General features: G+C 38.9%; 1 protein-coding gene across 7 annotated transcripts in view; it reads right to left on the bottom strand.

The window, feature by feature from the left end:
- UGGT2 (UDP-glucose glycoprotein glucosyltransferase 2) overlaps positions 1 to 23,533 on the bottom strand; it is a 249,271-nt gene that overhangs the window by 104,228 nt on the left and 121,510 nt on the right. For all 7 annotated transcript variants that reach the window (XM_070048689.1, XM_070048688.1, XM_008260110.4 and 4 more), the window contains 4 exons: positions 15,924 to 16,043; positions 14,832 to 14,917; positions 14,167 to 14,302; positions 7,244 to 7,375 (listed from right to left, as the gene is read on the bottom strand). In XM_070048689.1, the coding sequence (XP_069904790.1) occupies positions 7,244 to 7,375; positions 14,167 to 14,302; positions 14,832 to 14,917; positions 15,924 to 16,043 (474 nt within the window). The remainder of the gene's footprint in view (positions 1 to 7,243; positions 7,376 to 14,166; positions 14,303 to 14,831; positions 14,918 to 15,923; positions 16,044 to 23,533) is intronic.

The raw sequence follows: 23,533 nt of genomic DNA, 5'->3' as shown, positions 1-23,533 counted from the left end.
CAATAATGTTACCTAATCTCTAGGATAGGACATAAAGTAGAAAATAAGATATGTGGTAACAAGAAAGACAATGTACTAAGTTTTAGATATTTTTTTATGTGAGAGTTTTATGGGCCATCAGCAGAAGTTGAATACACAGGTTTGAACTTCAAGAAGGACTTCCCAGTCTCTTTTCTCCTCTTACTCTCTAATTTCCAATTAAGTACACTTTCCAATCCCAAGTTTTTAATTACCACAATGAACCAATGACACCGCATTTTGTACTAACTTTAGCCCACATTTCTCTGAGCTATTGACAACTTATACCCAATTGCTTATTTCACATCGCCTTTGGAAGTTTCACAGGCATCACAAATCCAATATGTGAAAAACTTAACTATTTTCTCTCAACTCCTCCCCTCCTTTCCATTTCGGCAACAACATCACAAATCCTCCAGTTACTTGTTCAGCTAAACATTGGGAGTCATCCGTGAAACTTTTTAAAATTTCCTCTTTACACTGTGCAATCCAGCAGTAAATGCTGATGGTGTTCCCTAAAGAATTCCTATGTCCATTTTCCTATCTCTATGTCCAAAAGCCTACCAGCTTTCCTCAAATGCCTCATGTGTTTTCTACTCCATATCACCACAATACTATTACCATTCAACAATTCATTCTCAGTAAGGGAAAATGCTCTTTTAAGTGGCATGTCACTGTCACTTAATTTCTTAAATACTTTTCAGGTTTCCCACTCTCCTAGTCTTCTATGGTTCCGAGTTTACATTAAATAGTTAGGCTCTGCACCTGCAGGTTTGGTATCTGCAGATTCAAGCAATTTAGGATTGTCTTGGCTTGAAAAAAAATTGCATGTGTATTGAACATGCACAGAATTCTTTCCTTGTCATTATTCACAAAAGAATGTAGTTGATGGCCGGCGCCGTGGCTCACTAGGCTAATCCTCCGCCTGCAGCGCCGGCACCCCAGGCTCTAGTCCTGGTTGGGGCACCAGTTCTGTCCCAGTTGCTCCTCTTCCAGTCCAGCTCTCTGCTGTGGCCCAGGAAGGCAGTGGAGGATGGCCCAAGTGCTTGGGCCCTGCACCTGCATGGGAGACCAGGAGGAAGCACCTGGCTCCTGGCTTTGGATCGGCGCAGCGCACCGGCCATAGCAGCCACTTGGGGAGTGAACCAACGGAAGAAAGACCTTTCTTTCTCTCTTACTGTCTATAACTCTGCCTGTCCAAAAAAAATGTAGTTGAACAACTATTTATGTAGCACTTACACTGTACTATGTATAAGTAAGCTAGAGATGATCATCTAGAGTATACGGGAAGATGTACACAAATCATATGCATATATTAAGTAATTTTATGTAAAGAAATCAAGTATTTAAGGATTTTTTTTTTTTTGACAGGCAGAGTGGACAGTGAGAGAGAGACAGAGAGAAAGGTCTTCCTTTGCCGTTGGTTCACCCTCCAATGGCCGCCGCGGCTGGCGCGCTGCGGCCGGCGCACCGCACTGATCCGATGGCAGGAGCCAGGAGCCAGGTGCTTTTCCTGGTCTCCCATGGGGTGCAGGGCCCAAGCACTTGGGCCATCCTCCACTGCACTCCCTGGCCACAGCAGAGGGCTGGCCTGGAAGAGGGGCAACCGGGACAGAATCCGGCACCCCGACCGGGACTAGAACCTGGTGTGCTGGCGCCGCTAGGCGGAGGATTAGCCTAGTGAGCCACGGCGCCGGCCCGGATTTTTTTTTATGTACTGATTATCTTGGATCCAATATCCTCAGATACTGAGGGATAACTTTATTGTTCACAGAAGTGCATTGCAGCCTGCTGTTTTCCCTTTCCAGCCTCATCTCCTGAATTTTCCCCTACAACAAAGACAACACTGCTTATAATATACACATAGAAACACCAGCTTGCTTCAGTTCCTTCACAGCTCAGGACATTCTAGCGCTTTTCTCTGCTTTTGAAGTATTAATCTCTTGCTACTTCAGGGTTTTCTCTTTGTTCAACTCATCCTCCAGCTTCAAAACTCAGCTTAAACATCACTTCTTCAGAGATTCCTATTTTCAGCCCTCTTTTTTCAATTTCTTGCATGTTTGCTGGACCTCTTCCAAAAAGGACACATATTCTCAATTTGGGGAATTTATATTTTAAAAATTTTATTTAAGGTATACAAGTTTCATGTATTTCCTACAGAGATTCAGGAACATAGTATTATTTCCCACCCTACTCTCCCTCCCTCTCACACCACTACCCTTCTTCCTCTTCCCTCTCCAATTCCCATTCTTAATTTTTACAAAGATCTATTTCAGTTAATGCTACACTCATAATATTAACCCTACACTAAGTAAAGAGTACAACAAATAGTATGAAGAAAAAAATACTTTCCCTCAACAGTTGAGACAAGCACTATAACAGTCATCAAATCTCTAAATGTCAATTTCAAAACCTATAGATTACCTTTTGTGAACTCTATTAGTTACTGTAGATCGGTATTTATATATGGTATTTATCTTTCTTGGACTGGCTTATTTCACTACTAAGTATGATAATTTTCAGTTACATTCATTTTGTTGCAAAAGACAGGATTTCATATACCATTATTTCTTTATTAAGTCATCAGTTGATGGACATCTGGGTTGATTGTCCATCTTAGCTACTGTGAAATGAGCTGCAATGAACACAGGGGTACAGAACACTCTTCATGTTGTTTTCATTTCCTTTGGGTAAATTCCCAGGAGTGGAATGGCTGGGTCATATGGTAGGTCTATATTCTGATTTCTGAGTTATCTTCATACTGTTTATCACAGTTGCTGCACAATTTACATTCCCATCAACAGTGGATTAGGGTAACTTTTTCCCCATATCCTTACAAGCACTTATTGTTTGTTGATTTCCGTATGACAACCATTCTAACTGGGTAAGATAAAACTCATTGTGGTTTTGATTTGCATTTCTCTTACAGCTAGTGATCCTGAGCAGTTTTTTATGTGCTGTTCGCCATTTGATTTCCTCTTTAGAACAATTCCTGTTCAACTCCTTTGCCTATTTCTTAACTGGATTGTTTGTTGTTGAGATTTTTGAACTCTTTATAGAGTCTAGATAGTAATCTTCTATCAGTTTCATAGTTTGCAAATGTTTTTTCACATTCTGTTGGTTGCCTCTTCACATTGCTGAGGATTTCCTTCGCAATGCAAAAGCTTCTCAGCTTGATGTAATCACATTTGGCAATTTGGCTTTGATTTCTCATGCTTCTGGGGTCTTTCCCAAGAAGTCTTCACCTATGTCAATGTTTTGCAAAGTTTCCCCAAGGTTCTATATTACTTTGATGGCACTGGGCAGTAGATTTAGGTCCTGATGCATTTTGAGTGGATTTTTGTGTAAGGTATAATCCCACTTGGTCCAGTTCTGATGTGTTGTTGGATTCAACAGGCTAGTATTTTGTTGAGATTTTTGCATCTATGTTCAACAGGGATATTGCTCTACAGTTCTCTTTCTCTGTTTTATCTTTTTCTAGTTTAATAATTAAGGTGATGCCAGCTTCATAGAAGGAGTTTGGGAGGATTCGCTCCCTTTAAATTGTTTTGAAGAGCTTGAGAATTGGAATTATTTCTTCTTTCAATCTCTGGTAGAATTCAGCAATGAAGCCATCTAGTCCTGGGCTTTTCTTTGTTGGGAGAGTATTACTGATTCAATTCCTGTCTTGGTTACTGATCTGATTTGGTTTTCTATTTATTCATTGCTCAATTTAGGTAGGTTGTATATGTCCAGGAACCTATGCATTTCTTCTAGGTTTCCTGATTTGTTGGCACACAGCTCTTCATAGTAATTTCTGATGATTCTTTTTATTTCTGTAGTGTCTGTTGTTACATTTCATTTTTCATCTCTAATTTTATTGACTTGGGTCTTCCCCTTTATGGTTAGTAGGGCCAGTGGTGTATCAATTTTGCTTATTTTTTCAAAAAACAACTCTTCATTTCATTGACATTTTAGTTTTTTTTGTTTGTTTTAATTTTCTTTCTTTACTTCTTTCCTCATAACTTGGGGTTTGGTTTGTTGCTTTTCTAGGTGCTTAATGTACTGATAGTTCATTTATTTGGCACCTTCCAATTTCTTCATGGAGGCACCAATTGCTATAAACTTCCCTATTAACACTAATTTTGCTGTATACCATAATTTTTGATATGTTGTACTGTTACTTTTATTCAACTCCAGAAAAAATTTCTCTTCGATTATATTAGGGAAGTTTTCTGTAATTTCACTCCATTCTTTCTTTCCACAACTTTCGGAACTCCTAAGACTCATATGTTGCTTCATTTGATAGTACACCATAAGTCTCCAACACTGTTTTTAATTTTTCTAATTTTTTTTTGGTCTAACTGAAAAATTGCCAAAGATATGTCTTCTAGTTTAGATATTCTTTCTTCTGCCTCACCAAGTCTTTTAAGGCTTTCCATTTTTATTTTTTGACATACTGAATTCTTCATTTCTAATATTTTATTGTAATTATCTTCAAAAATCTCTATTTCATGGGAGAACTTTTCATTCATGTCACATATGTATTCCTTTAATTTGTCAATTTGATCATAGGATTACTCAGAAGCAATCTTTTGAATTCTGTTTCGGGCATTTCATCAGTCTCTTTATCTTCACATTCTAATATTGAATGTTGTTGTCTTCCTTAGGGGGGGTCATGTTGTCTTGCTTATTGAAGTTTCTTGAATTTTTGCACTTATTTTTAGGCCTATGTGGGGATACTTGTTGGCTTTTTCCTATGATGGCTTTTTTTTTTTGACAGGTAGAGTGGACAGTGAGAGAGAGAGAGACAGAGACAGAGAGAAAGGTCTTCCTTGGTTCACCCTCCAATGGCCGCTGTGGCTGGTGCGCTGCAGCTGGTGCACCGCGCTGATCCGAAGGCAGGAGTCAGGTGCTTCTCCTGGTCTCCCATGTGGTGCAGGACCCAAGGACTTGGGCCATATGATGGCTTTTTTTTTTTTTAAAGATTTATTTATTTGTTATTTGAAAGGCAGGGTTATAGAGAGGCAGAGGATGAGACAGATACACACACATACATATACATATATATGGAGAGAAAGAGAGAGATCTTCCACCTGCTGAATCACTCTCCAAATGGCTACAATGGCCAGAGCTGCAATGGCCAGGAGTCAAGAACCAGGAGCTTCTTCAGGGTCTCCCATGTGGTTATAGGGGCTCAAGGACTTGGGCCATCTTCTGCTTTCCCAGGACGTACCAGAGAGCTGGATCAGAAGTGGAGCACCTGGGACTCAAACTTGTGCCCATTCAGAATGCCGACGCTGCAGGTGGTGGCTTCACCCACCATGCCATACATAGCACTGCCCCCTGCTTTGATGGCTTTTAACTTTGAACTATGACTCTGTCGCTCAGAAGAATGTGGGATCATTTAGTGAATATCCAGAGGTGTGTGCTGGTGTAGCCAGGGAGCTCTGGTTAGTGCTCTAGGGTAGGGCAAGTATCCAGGGTGACACACAAGTTGGGCATGGTAAATTTCCTCTTGTTAATATTGAGGGTGGATATAGTCACCTCTGTTAGTGTAATCACATGCTCACATCCTCTCTTCCAAGGTGATCAATGCCTGGATGTTAGACTTCAGTGTGTGTAATATTCACCCATGTTTCTGCATGAACTGAACACTACAGTCCTCCGCAGTTTGAGCACGGATCCCAATGCAATGACTCATCCCAATGCAATGACTCACCCCAAGCAATTAGGTTTCTGAGCAGGTGAAACCGCACACAATGGTTGCCCAGAGACCCAGTTACACCTTGTGCCCTCTCATGCAAGTCGTATAGTTCCCACAATCTCAGCACACAGGGCTCTCGTAGTCACAGGATACAGAGAATTCACTCCATTCTGCTAGCCTGCCCCATTCACAGAAAGGCAGAGATGTTTCGAGAGCCAGATTCCTGTGGGTTCTCTGACTAGGTGGGCTGAGCCTAGTTAAGATGCTGAGGGCACTTCAGTCCTACATGGGTGCCCAGCCCCTTATCAGTCCTCCCAGCCAGACTCAATGTCAGTGGAGAATGTGGATTTTTCATACTGGTAAAATCCCTGGATCACATGTGTGCACAACAGCTGCTGGCCACAGCCCTATTCATATCCCAATCATGTGTTCTCCCTTCCGGTTGCCCGGTGCCTACAAGAGTCTGCACATGGTACTGATGTTGGAATGGCTCCTTCTCTCCACCCGTTGCCAGTTGCATGCACCCAAGCTTCTGTGGGTGCCTATTCTGAAAAGATATCATCATACCTTCCAGTTGCTGAGTGCTTCTGCAGCAGCAACCTACTTATGTTCAAATGGCACCCACCCTCTCCCAACTGATTGCTGGCTGCCATTGTTGGGGGATGGGGAAAGTGTAATGTGCTTCATTTTCACCATTCTGTCAGTGGGAACCCTGTTCTCCTCAGAGCTCCAGGCTGGACTTTAAGACAATGAAGTCCACCAGGCTCTCCCTCTGGCTATACCTGCAGTGGCACAGGCCGCTGCAGTTTGATCTCACCTTTTTCTACAAAGTTGGCACTTTCTGTGGCTCTGGACTGCTGGGATCATGTGTTGTGTCTGTGTTTGTTGCTACATGTCTGCACCATCCACACAGATCCATAGCGTCTCTCCTCCTTCCACAGAATCTCCAACTGTCCTCTGAGAATGCACTTGCTCCCCTTTTTAAAAGCACTATTTTCCTCTGGCCTGCAGCAGTCCACCTTTTACCTATTCTACCATCACAGAATCAAAACTCTGAGAATTTCTTTGTGATATTTCTCATTCTCTTTGGGAATTTCTTTGTATAACAGCCTTTTTTTTCCCCTTTCTGACTTGACAAGTAAAAATTTTATGTAGTTGTATTATACAATCTGATAATCTGATGTATGTATACATTGTTGGATGGCTAAATAAAGCTATAAAGAAAACGTATTACCTCAAATACTTATTTTTTTCTTGTACAGAAACCTGTTAAAATATACTTTGTAACTGTCAAGTACACAATATACTACTATTATCTATAGTAACCATGATGAACATTTACTCCTCCTGTATAACCAAAATTTTGTGCCCTTTGACCAACAGAACATCTCAATACCACAATCTTGAGCTATTGGTAACCAATATTTGACTTTCTGTTCCTGTGACTTCTAATTTTTTATAGTTTACATTGGAGAGACATTATACAGCATATGTCTTTTTCTCCCGGCTGATTTCACTGAATAGAATGTCTCACCTTACCTTTCTTTCTTTATCATACTGAGAATAAATTCCCAAAATATCCAAAATATTAGCATGAGGAAATTTATTCTGAAGAACGTTCTTCACATTGTCCACAGTGAGTACGTTTTTATTCTTCACATTTTGGTACATCTATGGAAACAAAGAATTAATTTTCATTTTTGTGGCAATTACTTTTCTTTCTTTTCATTAGAATGTAGAAAAGATTTGAAAAGTGAACATTTTATATTTTCTATGTTCTAAGCATAATACATATAGATACAACTCAAATAAATCATTTTAATTATACAGTGTGCTGTATCTCTAATAAAAACTTTTAGAATATTTTATGGTTTTCAAAAATATCATAACAAATTTGTTATATTCTGTTTTTATAATACCAGACACAGTGATTCTTTACAAAATTACGGTTAACTATCCTTAAAAAGGTATATGTAAAATACTTTAGATGGATTATTTCACAAGTGCTTCATTTTCATTTCTGATTGCTCTTCAGTAAGTACCTTGGCTAGGATTTATCTGTACCCCCTCTATTCCCCTACTCTCAGATTTTCTAAGTATATTTGCAGAATATAATCTGTTACTCTTTTATTTTTTTTTCAATTTTTCCATTTTATCAGTCGCTACAGACCCTCTACCATGACTCGGGCATGGTTCCTAGCATGGGGAATAAGAAAGAAGGTATCTCTGATTAGAAAAAGGAAATGACTGACAGGAGGCAAGATGGCGGAATAGGAAGGGAGCACATTGATAGTCTGGGGAGAGCCAGTTTAATAAAAGTGGAGATACTGCAGGTTCAAGGAAGAGTAGGGGAAGAAACAGCAGAGGAAACTCTTCCGGAACGCGTGATTCACAGTGGACCTGGGTGGAGAGCGTGGGAGCCCACAGTTTGGGACACCAGCGGCAGACTCAACACACCAGTGCTGGAACGCGAGGTGAGCCGAACCTCAATAGCCCGAGACACCGGCAGGCAAGCGGAAAGAGGAGACTAGAGGGAACGACCCCCGGGGCGGGGGGAAGTTCACCAGGCTAACTGGAAGAGAGAGAGAGAGAGAGAGAAAAAAAAGTGACTGGTACGGACACGGGTTTCTCTCTCTCCGCTCACCTCTCAAAGGCGAGCAAGACAAAGAGCAGGCGCCATCTTGGACATACGTCATAAGCACAGCGACCTCAGGTCTGCACCGGCCCTGAGCCTAGCAGAAAAACCTGACTCTGGGTGGGGCGAATTAACAGGAGATTAGTACCTAGTAAATTTGTGGTGCTAATGAACTGAGACTGTGAAAAAAGAGACAGTGGGGGAGACAGAACTCACGGAATTCACGTGAGTACTCTCCCGAGAGGCTACAATTCCGTAACTTTGGCAACCCAGTGGGAGACTGAAGGAGAATTTGAGCCCACACTGAGGGCAGATCAGATTCCCTGTGTGGTCCTTGGGAAAGAGCTTCTGATCTCTGGCTCCTGTGGGTATATCATTTGCCTGCTAACTACCTCCAACTTCGTTCAGCTGTGTGGAATTACTTCCCTTTTGAATCAAAAAAAGAAAGAAATAGAGAGAGAGAGAGATCTACCACGCCTAACCTGGGAGTGTCACGTTAGGCACACCAAACAGAGCTCTCAGGCCACACCCATCTCAAGCCTCTAAGGCTCCATCAAAAACAGACAGTCCACTTAATCTAGAGTGATTGAGACATATAAGGTGTATCTTTAACAACCAGCAGAGCCGGCGCTGCGGCTCACTAGGCTAATCCTCCACCTTGCGGCGCCAGCACACCGGGTTCTAGTCCTGGTCGGGGCACCAGATTCTGTCCCAGTTGCCCCTCTTCCAGGCCAGCTCTCTGCTGTGGCCAGGGAGTGCAGTGGAGGATGGCCCAAGTCCTTGGGCCCTGCACCGCATGGGAGACCAGGAGAAGCACCTGGCTCTTGCCATCGGATTAGTGTGGTGCGCCGGCCGCAGCACGCCGGCCGCAGCGGCCATTGGAGGGTGAACCAACGGCAAAGGAAGACCTTTCTTTCTGTCTGTCTCTCTCACTGTCCACTCTGCCTGTCAAAAAATAAAAATAAAAAATAAAAAAACAACCAGCAGATGGTAACAGTAAGCCCAACTATATTGATAATTGTGGTAAATTAGACTTAAGCATACTAGAATAATGGATATAAAACAGAAAAGTATGCATAATAAAGGTAGTCAACAAAAGAAACGTAGGTAGCCATAAAATACCAAGGTAATTAAACTTTAAGAAAAAAACCCTAAAATTATATGTAGCTAATAAAATAACTTGAAAATACACAATGCAAAATTTGATAAGTGAGAGGAATGGACATCTCTACGATTATAGTAGATTATTTCAGTGTTTATGTATTGATAGTTGAAATATGAAAAATTGAGTAAAGATGTATAATAATATTAGAGCATACAGTAAGCAAGCTTAATTTCTAAGGGAAATATGAGAGCCTAAACACAGCAATAAGAGTCAGGTAATTTTGCACTTAAAACAAAAAAAAAGAAAACATACAGTCAAGTTTTTCAGTTTAAAAAGGGAGTTTAGGGGACAGCACTGTGGCATAGTGGGTAAAATGCACCTGCAGTGCCAGCATCCCATGTGGGCACCGGTTTGAGACCTGGCAGCTCCATTTCCAATCAAGCTCTCTGCAATGGCCTAGGAAAGCAGCAGAAACTGGTCCAAGTGATTGGACCCCTGCACCTAAGTAGGAGACCCAGAAGAAGCTCCTGTCTCCTGGCTTTAGATCAGTCTCTTGGCTTCAGATCAGCCCAGCTCTGGCCCTTGGAGCATTTGTGGAGTGACCAGCAGGTGGAAGACCTCTCTGCCTCTGCCTATGCCACTGCCTGTTTGTAACTCTGCCTTTCAAATAAATAAATACATCTTTAAAAAAAAAAAGAAGGGGGGAGTTTAAAAGTATTAGCCATTAAAAATGAGTGATCTATTTTTTTTAACTTTTATTTAATGAATATAAATTTCCAAAGTACAGAATATTGATTACAATGGCTTCCCCCCATAACGTCCCTCCAACCCGCAACCCTCCCCTTTCCCACTCCCTCTCCCCTTCCATTCACATCAAGATTCATTTTCGATTCTCTTTATATACAGAAGATCAGTTTAGCATACATTAAGTAAAGATTTCAACAGTTTGTATATACAGACAATGCCACGGCTGAGAAAGAACTTCTAAGATCAATCTCAGCTACCAGAAAATTCAAATACGTTGGAATAAATCTACTCAAGGGCATCAAAGATCACTACAATGAGAATTACAAAACATTAAAGAAAGAAACAGATGAAGACACAAAAAATGGAAAAAATCTGCTATGTTCATGGATTGGAAGAATCTGTATCATCAAAATGCCCATTCTTCTGAAAGCAATTTACAGATTCAATGTGATACCAAGACATTCTTTTCAGATCCAGAAAAAATGATGTTGAAATTCATATGGAGGCACAGGAGACCCAAAATAGCTAAAGCAATCTTATACAACAAAAACAGAGTCAGAAACATCACAATACTAGATTTCAAGACATACCACAGGGCAGTTATAATCAAAACAGCCTGGTACTGGTACAAAAATAGATGCATGGACCAATGGAACAGAATAGAAACCCCAGAAATCATTCCAAATATCTATAACCAACTTATATTTGACCAAGGAGCTAAATCCAATCCCTGAAATAAGGACAGTCTCTCCAACAAATGGTGCTAAGAAAATTGGATGTCCACATGCAGATGTACTAAGCAAGACCACTACCTTACACCTTTCACAAAATTCCACTCAACATGGATTAAAGATCTAAATATATGACACAATACTCTCAAATTAATCGAGAACATTGGAGAAAGCCTGCAAGACACTGGCACAGGTAAAAAATCCCTGGAAAAGACCCCAGAGGCACAGGTAGTCAAAGACAAAATTAATAAATGCGATTACTTCAAATTAAGAAGCCATGTATGCCAAAAGAAATAGTCAGGAAAGTGAAGAGGCAACCGACATAATGGAAGAAATTATTTGCAATCTACACAACTGATAAAGGATTAATAACCAGAATCTACAATGAGATTAGGAAAGTCTACAACAAAACAAACAACCCAGTTAACAGATGGGCCAAGGACTAAAACAAACATTTTTCAAAAGAGGAAATCCAAATGGCCGATAGACACAAGAAAAAAATGTTCAGGATTACTCACTAGCAGTCAGGGAAATGCCAATCAAAACCACAATGAAGTTTCACCTCAACCCCTTTAGAATGGCTCTCATACAGAAATCAACAAATGCTGGAGAGGATGGGGTGAAAATGTACCCTAATCCACTGTTAGTTGGAACGTAAACTGGTAAAGTCACCACAGAGATAGTATGGACATACCTCCAAAATCTAAATATAGACCTACCGTATGACCCGGCCAGCCCATTTCTGGGAATTTACCCAAGGGAAATGAAATCAGTCAACAAAAGAGCTATCTGCACCTCCATGTTTATAGCAGCTCAATTCACAATAGCTAAGACATAGAATCAACCTAAATGCCCATCAAATGAAGACTGGATAAAGAAATTATGGGATATGTACATTATGGAATACTACACAGTAGTTAAAAAAAATGAAATCTGGTCATTTGCAACAAAATGGAGCAATCCGGAAAACTTCATACTCAGTGAAACAAGCCAGTCCCAAAGGGACAAATACTATATGTTCTCCCTGATCTGTGAGAACTAATAGCACACCTAAAACAAAAACTATAAAAGTGAAATTGACACTTTGAGAAGCAATGACTTGAACAGCCCTCTTCTTGACTGTTGGGGAAGAGTTTTTTATTTTTTAATTTTATTTATTTTTCTCCATACTATATGTTGAACTCTTTACTTAGAGTTAATCATATGTATATAAAGTCAACTGAAAATAGATCTCAGTAAAAAAATAAGGGGGAATAAGGGGAGGAGAGGAAGCTTATAACTGTAAAGCTGTATAGTTCTGAATACATTCTTCCAGACTTATTTCTAAGGGTACAGTTAAAAACCTGTCATGGGACTCCAAATCCCATTAAAACTGGTGATAAAAATGCTATCTTAATTGTTAAAGTGATCATATTAAGAGATTTATATTAAGATATATTATTATTATTATATATCATATTATAGATAGGATTAAGTGTTAAAGAGATCATACAAATAGCATCAAATGTCTGGTAATAATAGAATTAAAAAGGAGGGAATGTCCAACATCAAAGTAGTCCACACAGCTGACTCATAGAATGACAATCACTTTAAGTAACATTCTGACCTCAGAGTCAGCCCTTAAGGCATTCAGATGAGGCTGAAATGCCCATGAGAGCATTTCAGACATGGAATGCCAAGACACTATGGCAAAAAATATCCTACTTGAAGGATCACTGTGAGACCTCAGTGGGAAGAAGGGGCCATTAAAGGAGGATATACTTTTCTCTGAAGGGAGGAGAGGAGAGTACTTGCACTTTGCTTATGGTCTTGTCTCAATACTGATGGAGTTTGTGGTCACAAAAGGCTTCTATAGCCTTGGCAGTTCATGGCAAGAGCCACGAGTGATAACTGATGTCCTAAATAAGAGTGTTAATTGTTAAATTAACAACAGAAGTCACTGTGCCCTTATTCCACATGTAGGTCCTCTGATCTTAATGAGCTGTACTATGAGAATTAACTGCAAAATTTGTTCTCAAACAGTACTTTATACAATGTGTGTGTGGGGGGGTGCAAACTGTTGAAATCTTTACATAGTACAGAGATGGTCTTCTGTATGTAAATTTAGTTAGAAATGAATCTTAATGAAGAACAGGATGGGAGAGGGAGTAGGAGGTGGCATGGGAGTGGAGGTGGGAATGTAAAGATGTACAATCATTTTGGAAAACAGGTGGAAATTCCTTTAAAAATTGACCACACACCTACCACATAATCCACTCATTCAATTGCTAGTCTTATCCTAGAAAAATGAAAGCATAACTCATGTGTTTTACTAAAAGTTCTCTTTTGTTGAAATTATTCTAAATTAGTCATCCAAAGAACACTGCTAGAAGGATGTTGGCTCAATAATGTGGCTTTCAATGGGATTTGAAGACACAAAAGCATGGATTGAATAACCACCAATTTTCTCACAATCCAGATCCCAGTGTATTCTAATGCTGTTTCTGTAAATATTCCTTTATTCATGTCTCCCCTTCTTTTTCCTTTCTAATTGTTCAGCACAAATTATAGGTTGTGCTACATATTTAATACTTACTTTCATGTTGCTTTGCATTAAACCCTATGGTTTCAGGTGTAATTTGGTTTTCCAAGAGATTATAGCATTATGCTATATACATCCTAGTAGATAATTCAAAGGCAAATTCTTTAGGAAGTGTATATATACTTTGCCATTTATAATATTTATTTTGGTAATTATCTTCTTATTCATGATTTTATTCAAAACCTATTTTCCTATTTTTTAAAAGATTTGCTTATGTATTTAAAAGGCAGAGTTACAGAGAGAGGAGAGACTGACTTCCATTTCACTCCTCAAATGGTAACAACAACCGGGGATGGGCCAGGAGCTTCATCTGGGTCTCTCACGTGTGTACAGGGGCCAAGAACTTGGGGCATCTTCCACTGCTTTCCGATGCTTATTAGCAGGGAGCTGGATCAGAAGTAGAGCAGCCAGGACTCAAACTGGTGCCCATATGGGATCCAGCATTGTAGATGGAAGTTTTACCCACCATGATACACTACCAGCTTCTATTTTTCTAATCTTTAAAATCAGGAGAATACTGCAGACTTCATTAGGGAATTAAAAAAATAAAATTCCCATGATGTTAATCCCAATGACAGCTTTCATAAACTTTGAAATATTGTAATATTATAATTTAAGAAAATTGTATTTTCTAAAGAAATCATATTAAATACATAAACTCACATGTACTATGGAAATAAATGCTTCTGATATGCCAAGTTCTTCTGCAATGTAATTAAAAGCTCGCCAAAGAGCAACTCCAGCATCATTTGTTCCATCAACTATATCATCAGTATTAAGAATGAACACAAAACCAATTCTGGGAAAAGAAGACAAAGAACGAATATTACAAATACCTCTAGAACCCAATATATCATTATTTTCACATATTATTAGACTACAACATTTAGATGAGAAGAATATATTTAATAAATGAGGAAAAGGGACATTATTTGAAAACTTTCATTATAATCCCTATTCACTAAAATCTTCAGAACTACTAAATTCCTGCAAGATATCAAACATTCTCTCTGGTGATGACATTACCAATTGTCCATATTCCCCAGAAAAAAAAGGTCAACTGCATTTATTCTTAATAAAATAAGAAAGAAATGGATCCTACTATTGGTTCTCAGGGTCAACAGATGTTTCCCTCAGAAACTAACAGGAGAAACAAGATTATCAGACAGCTCCAACAGTCCATCATAAAGGTAGATGATACTTCATTACATATAGCTATATCACATCAAGCATTGCAGCTATACTCCACATTAGTACTCTATGTCCACAATGTGAACATCACTGAATTTCCTTCAGTTGACAGTTTAGTAATATATGCTGACAATTACCTAAGAGGTGCTTTATGAACATAGAAAAATTCAGCAAGTTTTATAAAATCCAATGTATATTCTTGAGCAGGATCAATAAACAGAACCTAAAAGAAAGATAGTACATTATCACTATTTTAACACCTCACAATTTTCATGAAATTCATAGTTAGTCTAATTTCTATAACAATAAGAAATTCAAGGTCTTTTCATTTGATTATTGTATGTAGCCCTTGCCTACTTTCTTGCTGGACAACGGTCTTTTTACTTTATTGTTGAACTCTTTAATAGTGCTATTAAGTTTTTGACAATAATGTAAATTTAAAATGTTATCTAAAAAATAAGAAATTTCTTGTAATTCAATAGAATTTTGAGTAATATATATAAATAAAAGAAATAATTTAACAATTTATGAAGGAGTTCTAAAAGCCACATATCCAAACAGAGTTGTACATAAAATTTAACATTACTCATCTTCTTTTTGAAAGCATGGCATAAAGTCTGCTTTCACACAAGAAAAACACCTTACTCTAAACATTACCTGAATTTTCGGTGATAAATTTGTTCAATAAGAAAATAAATTGAATTTTTCCCAAAAAATAGCATTAACATAGTGCTTCCTCAAGATTCTTGCAGGAAAAAAAGATATTTTCTTCCTACGTGAAAAAAAGGGAAATCCCTAGCTATTTTCTCCACATTTCCAAGTAATAATAATGTTGCTTAGATACTTAATATTATAATAATGAAATTATATGCATAGTTGACAAAGTGGTATTTATGCATTTTTCCCTGAAATGTACTAAAATTTAATCATCTGTTCTTTATAACGCAGAATGAAGAAAATACTATTATACATTCCTTTGAGACAATGTAAAAATGTTCCACCAATTTATTATTGGTATTATAAAATTACATGAGGACTGAATAAAAAGAAATAGATTATGTGAAATCATTAGCTTTTGTTACCCAGTCAGCAATGCCATCTCTATCTTCTTGCATTGGGAGTTCTAATTCCTTACAACTCAGATTCTTAACCCATCAACACAAGATAATCCAAAAAGGAGAGCAGATACTTTATAAAAGGAGTATATAATAATGAAATATAAAACTCACCAAATTATGAAAATTGCGCCTTATAAAAGGCACACTTCCAGGGAATCCTGGTTTCAGAAATGCTTCGCAACTTGTAGGCCATGTTACATACAAACCATCATTTTCTAAGTCATTTATCCACTAGAAAAGAATCCAGATATCTGTGAAAGCTACATTAACACATAAATCGTTTTCAGAGCCATATTTTCCCTGTATCAAATGACAATGAGAAGACACAACACAGTATTTTCTATGTTTTTGATTAAATATAGAAAACCAGTTTTATAATCTATAAGAAAGTTGACACGTTAAAAATTTTATACTTCCATTGACTTTTACATTAAGTGTTGGCACACAATTTATTCTTTTTATTGATGTGTTTTTCATGTTACAAAATAAAAACACCCAAGAATCACTCTCCATAAACCACTTTAGATGAGTGTTTATCTTAACTAAACACAGTAAATGAGGCCCTCCACCTTCCTTCCCAATTTAAAGGCTTGGCCACAGAAAAATATAATGGCTCATAAAAATTAAGTTATAAAACCACTATCTTAGATATTCAGTTCTTATCAAGATGGAATAACTTATAAAGACTACCTCTCCTGTATGACAGACTACAAAAGCTGGAGAACATTTATACCTTGTTGTTTAGCGACATGTGATAGAGGCAGCAACCAACAATGAAGAACTGAGGAGTTCTAATCCTCAACAGCTAGAAGCATTAGAGGCATGCTACATATTCACCTCAACTCTGTCTAGGCACATTTTCCAAACTGCATCCTGGAGGAACACTTACAGATTCCAAACCGAAAGTGAAAGCCATATTGTGTTACAACTCCTTGTTCCCAAACTCACTAGTAGCCTTGAAAATAACAATTTGAACTCCCAACAATAATGAAGGAAGAAAGAATTTTAACTCAGAGAACTTCCGTTGTTTCGAACTATTTGATGATACCCAAGAAAACTCCCTCAGAAGGTTTTCTTCATCTTGGCTAAGCTGTACTTGCCTAGTGTCAATAGCAACAGTATTTAAAAGGAGATGTTTTAAAAATTAAACTTTATTTACAAAGTATATGCATGTCACCTAGCTACTGAATTTTCTTAACTATCAATGTTTTAAAATAATTCCAGTTGGTGTAGGATGATTCTTAGTAGGGTGATTCTTAGTTTCTAAGTAAACTGACTTAAGTACGATTAAAATAATAAATAATTGCCTGTTATATTTTAGGCATAGTTTTGTTTCAGGGGAAAGATTATATCATGGGCCAAAATCAAGTGCAATAAAAGGGAGATTCTAGTAGTATGCCCGGAAATTGTACCAAAAGGATTTAAGATTCATGGGACATACACAATATATACTGTATTCACCAGCAACAGGGCAAAAAGGAGATCATGAAATAATTTCTCATGTAAGATAGGGGTACATGAGAAAAACTCCTCAGAAGGCTGAAGCCTAGCCCCCAGTGTATAAGTAGGCTCTGTCTTGTTCCAAAGTAGAGTGAGGGTGAGAATTTGGTAGCCTTTTCTTTGGAAAGGGCAATTCGAAATACATTCCCAAGGGAGTTGGGATTTCCACAGTCTTCAAGTAAGTAGTGCTGTTTTTCCTAACAGAAGTGCATCTGAATAGGCAGAATGCGGCCATGATGTGCTTGAGGCCTTTGTCTTTTAATTAAACTTGTTTCTAACTGACTTGATTAAAGTTGTGGTAAAAGCGTTCCCAAGGTCAGAAGAAGAAAAAGGAAGGATCCTGCCCTGGGAATGAAACATGATTATCTGCCTATGAATGCTTTAACTGTAGTTACTATCTGCTTAAAGGTTCTGCTTGCTAGTACAGAGCAATGGTGTTAATCCTTGCCAGACAGCTTACAGCTCTATATGTGTGTGGAAAAAAAAAAAAAAAAACATCAAGGTATGAATGCATGGTATTTATCAATTCCTGTGGTTGCCAAGTAACATTAGGATATCCAATCAAATGTATGTATTTAACCATATAAGGGAAGCAAGAAGCTAAACCATATATAAGAAAATACCCCTTTTTGTTCAGGGCTTAGACTTTTCATATAAAATTCCACCTGGGTTTTATGCCAGCATAAGTAATAAAAGACTACCTCCTGTTAAAGGCTGTGGTGTCTTGTCTCTGTACACGAATCCTGCTACAGTGAACTACAGTGCAGCTAAACACAAGCAATATAGGTTATTGTTAGACCATGAGTTAAGTAGAAAACTTGAGATTACACATTCAGTAATTTACAGTGATTTCCAATCACCAAAATATCTCACTGATCATGGTATAATGCAGTTTGGGGCATGCTTGGCTCCTGTGGCTGTCACATGTAGTACAAGATACAGATTCATCATTGCAGCAGGGCAACACATTGGTTGGCAACAGAGTAGAAAAAATGCCAAATCTTCCCTATGTGTAAGTTTGAGAAGTAACGTTCTAGCAGTTGGTGAGGGCCATCTCCAACAAAGTAGGGGCAGCTAACTAAAAAAAAAAAACAAGATAAGAGTCAGAGAACTCAGAGGGCTTCCATAGCCTTGGAAACTCATGACTGGAGCATAGGGAGATTACTGATGCCATAGACAGGAGTGTCAATTGGTAAAGTCAACAACAGGAGTCACTGTGCACTTACTCCTCATGTAGGAGGATCTCTGTCCTTGATGTGCTATGTATTGAGATTTAATGCTATAACGAGTACTCAAACAATATATTTCACTTTGTGTTTCTATGGGGGTGCAAACTGCTGAAATCTTTACTTAATGCATACTAAACTGATCTTCTGTAAAAAAAAAAAAAAAAGAAATTATCAATTCCCAACTTGACTCTCACTGGGATTAAACATGACAATAGGTCTGATCTGATTTCATCATCATTTAAAAAAAATCATCTATTATTTTTCACTTTATGTTTCTGTGTATACTTAATGTATACTAAGCTGATCTTCTGTATATTAAGATAATCGAAAATGAATCTTGATGTGAATGGAAGGGGAGAGGGAGTGGGAAAGGGGAGGGTTGTGGGTGGGAGGGACGGTATTGGGGGGAAGCCATTGTAATCCATAAGTCGTACTTTGGAAATTTATATTCATTAAATAAAAGTTTAAAAAAAAAGGAAGGAAGGAAGGAAGAAAAGAAAAATGAAAGGAAATGCAGCAAAGTAGGTGGAGGATAGAAATGATGGTCTCTGACAGCACTGAGGTCTAAGATGAAAACATAATCCCTTGTCACTGTGTTAAGATTTTGGCGGCTGGCACTGCAGCTCACTAGGCTAATCCTCCACCTGCGGCACCAGTACTCTGGGTTATAGTCCCGGTTGGGGCTCAGGATTCGGTCCCGCTTGCTCCTCTTCCAGTCCAGCTCTTTGCTGTGGCCCAGGAAGGCAGTGGAGGATGGCCCAAGTGCTTGGGCCCTGCACCCACATGGGAAACCAGGAGAAAGCACCTGCCTCCTGCCTTCGGATGCGCCAGCCATAGTGGCCATCTGGGGGGTGAACCAATGGAAGGAAGACCTTTCTCTCTCTCTCTCTCATTGTCTAACTCTGCCTGTCAAAAAAAAAAAATTTGGCAAAACCACATTTGCATGTATGGATCTTACTGGAACATACTTATTACGTTACCAAAAAAAAGTGAGCTTGTGAGTTTTTTCCGCTCTATGTATATAATTACAAAATCTAGTATGTTTTAATTCACATCAAATTTTATTATTGCTACAAAGTCTATTCTTTGTAACTAAAACTTGCCAAATTCCTTAGTCCATGGAAACAAAAACCAAGAGATTAGTCAAAACTGTTTATAATTTGAGAGTAAATGTATGAAGGAAAATCTAAATGCAATGAAACTATATGAAACCATAAAATACACTATGATCCTAATGTTCTGTGTTTTATAGGGAGACTTGTATGGAATTCAGTGTTATGAAAATATGCACTTGAATTACATTTGAACCTAAGTCTTTATTTTTTTTTTTATTTGACAGGTAGAGATATAGACAGTGGGAGAGAGACAGAAAGATCTTCCTTCCACTGGTTCACTCCCCAAATGGCCACTACAAATAGTGCTGAGCAGATCCGAAGCCAGGAGCCAGGTGCTTCTTCCTGGTCTCCCATGAGGGTGTAGGGCCCAAGCACTTGGACCATCCTCCACTGCCCTCTCGGGCCACAGAAGAAAGCTGGACTGGAAGAGGAGTAAGTGGGATTAGAACCCGGTGCCCATATGGGATGCCAGCAATGCAGGCAGAGGATTAACCAAGTGAGCCATTGAGCCAGCCATGAACCCAAGTCTTAAAATCTATGTTTTTATTATGGGAGAGCGGCAAGATGGTGGAATAGGAAGGGAGCACACTGATAGTCCGGGGAGAGACAGTTTAATAAAAGTGGAGATACTGCAGGTTCAGGAGGAATAGGGGAAGAAACAGCAAAGGAAACTCATCCAGAACTAGTGATTCACAGTGGAGCTGCTTGGAGAGCATGGGAGCCCAGAGTTCAGGACACCAGTGGCAGAATCAACACACCAGCGCTGGAACGCGAGGTGAGCTGAACCTCAATAGCTCGAGACACCGGTGGGCAAGCAGAAAGAGGAGACTAGAGGGAACGAGGCTTGAAACCCCATGGGGAAAAGTTCACCAGGCTAACTAGAAGAGAGAGAGAGAAAAAAAAGTGACTGGTACGGACACGAGTTTCTCTCTCTCTACTCACCTCTCAAAGGAGAGCAAGACAAAGAGCAGGCGCCATCTTGGACATACGTCATAAGCAGGGTGACCTCAGGTCTGCACCAGCCTTCACCCTAGCAGGAAAAACCTGACTCTGGGCGGGGGGTGAAATAACAGTACATTAGTACCTAGTGAATGTGTGGTGCTAATGAACTGAGACTGTGAAAAAAAGAGATTGTGGGGGAGAGAACTCACGGAATTCATGAGTACTCTCCAGAGAGGCTACAATTCAGTAACCTTGGCAACCCAGAGGGAGACTGCAGGAGAATTTGAGCCCACACTGAGGGCAGAACAGATTCCCTGTGTGGTCCTTGGGAAAGAGCTTCCGATCTCTGGCTCCTGTGGGTATATCATTCGCCTGCTAACTACCTCCAATTCTGTTCAGCTGTGTGGAATTACTTCCCTTTTGAATCAAAAAAAGAGAGAGAGATTTACCATGCCTAACCTGGGAGTGTCACATTTGGCACACCCTTAACCCTGAGGAACAAAACAGAGCTCTCAGGCCAACCCATCTCAAGCCTCTAAGGCTCCATCAAAAGCAGACAGTGCACGTAATACAGTCATAGTATAACAAGAAAAAAACACCACAGCGAGGGAAGAAGAATCCAAAGATATCTCCACAATGCCAAGGAACAAACACAAAATCCGAGAAAACAAGGACAAGGAAGACACCCCCAAATGACACCCCCAAATGAATGAGACACCCCAAGCCAAGATTATGAAAATAATGAGATGGAAGAAACGCAAGACACGGATTTCAAAAAATTTATGATAAGAACATTTAAAAGTTTTCAAAAACAAATGCTTGAGGTACAGAATTCCTTACTGGACAGGACAGTAAATCTCCTTCGAGAAAATGAAATCTTAAGGAGGAATCAAAATGAAACGCAGAAACTAGTAGAACAGGAAAGTGTGACAGTGAAGAGAAACCAAAATGAAATGAAGAACTCAACAGACAAATAGATCAAACCAAAGAAAAGAAGAAGAAATTAGAAATCTAAAACATATTGTCGGGAATCTTCAGGATACTATTAAAAAACCCAACATTCGGGTTCTAGGAGTTCCTGAAGGCATGGAGAGGGAGAAAGGATTAGAAGGCCTTTTTAGTGAGATATTTGCAGAAAATTTCCCAGGTTTGGAGAAGGACAGAGACATCCTAGTACAGGAAGCTCACAGAACCCCTAATAAACACGACCAAAAGAGATCCTCACCACGACACGTTGTAATTAAACTCTCCACAGTGAAACATAAAAAAAAGATCCTAAAATGTGCAAGAGAGAAACGTCAGATTACTCTCAGAGGATCTCCAATCAGACTCACAGCAGACTTCTCATCAGAAACACTACAGGCTAGGAGGGAATGGCGAGATATAGCCCAGGTGCTAAGAGAGAAAAACTGCCAGCCCAGAATATTATATCCTGCAAAGTATCATTTATGAATGAAAGTGAAATAAAGACCTTTCACAGCAAACAGAAATTGAAAGACTTTGTCGCCACTCGTCCAGCCCTGCAAAAGATGCTTAAAGATGTGTCACACACAGAAACACAGAAACATGGTCATCAATATGAAAGAAGGTAAAGGAAGGAAACCTCACAGCAAAAGATCACAGGGAATTCAAAGCATATATTAGAACTTATCTTTGGTAAATGGCAGGGCAAAGTTACCACTTTTCATTAGTCACATTGAACGTGAATGGCCTGAACTGTCCAGTTAAAAGACACAGATTGGCTGACTGGGTTAAGGAACTAAACCCATCTATTTGCTGCTTACAAGAAACACATCTTTCCAACAAAGATCCATACAGACTGAAAGTGAAAGGCTGGAAAAAGATATACCATGCCAACAGAAATGAAAAAAGAGCGGGCGTAGCCATCTTAATATCGGACAACATAAACTTTACCACAAAAACTGTTAAGAGAGACAAAGAGGGACACTATATAATGATTAAGGGATCAATACAACAAGATATAACAATTATCAATGTATATGCACCTAACTACAGGGCACCAGTTTATCTAAAAGATTTGTTAACGGACTTAAAGGGAGACTTAGACCCCAATACAGTAGTACTGGGGGACTTCAATACTCCACTCTCAGAAATAGACAGATCATCCGGTCAGAAGATCAACAAGGAGACAGTAGATTTAAACGACACTATAGCCCAAATGGATCTAACAGATATATACAGAACTTTCAATCCTACGGCTAAAGATTTTACATTCTTCTTAGCAGTACATGGAACCTTCTCTAGGATTGACCACATATTAGGCCATAAAGCAAGTCTCAGCAAATTCAAAAGAATTAGAACCATACCATGCAGCTTCTCAGACCATAAAGGAATGAAGTTGGAAATTAGCAACTCAGGAATCCCTAGAGCATACGCAAACACATGGAGATTGAACAACATGCTCCTGAATGAACAATGGGTCATAGAAGAAATCAAAAGAGAAATCAAAAACTTTCTGGAAGTAAATGAGGATAACAGCACAACATACCAAAACTTGTGGGATACAGCAAAAGCAGTGTTAAGAGGAAAGTTTATATCAATAGGTGCCTACATCAACAAATTGGAAAGGCACCAAATAGATGAGCTTTCAACGCATCTCAAGGATCTAGAAAAACTGCAGCAAACCAGACCCAAATCTAGTAGGAGAAGAGAAATAATTAAAATCAGAGAAGAAATCAACAGGATTGAATCAGAAAAAAAAAAAAACATTACAAAAAAATCAGCCAAACGAGGAGCTGGTTTTTGAAAAAATAAACAAAATTGACACCCCAATGGCCCAACTAACTAACAAAAACAGAGAAAAGACCCAAATCAATAAAATCAGAGATGAAAAAGGAAACGTAACAACAGACACCACAGAAATAAAAAGAATCATCATAAACTACCACAAAGAAATGTATGCCAACCAACTGAA

This window comes from Oryctolagus cuniculus, chromosome 9 (assembly GCF_964237555.1).
Source record: "Oryctolagus cuniculus chromosome 9, mOryCun1.1, whole genome shotgun sequence".
In the NCBI taxonomy this organism is placed as follows: Eukaryota; Metazoa; Chordata; class Mammalia; order Lagomorpha; family Leporidae; genus Oryctolagus; species Oryctolagus cuniculus.
This window is presented reverse-complemented; position numbering and strand designations above follow the sequence as displayed.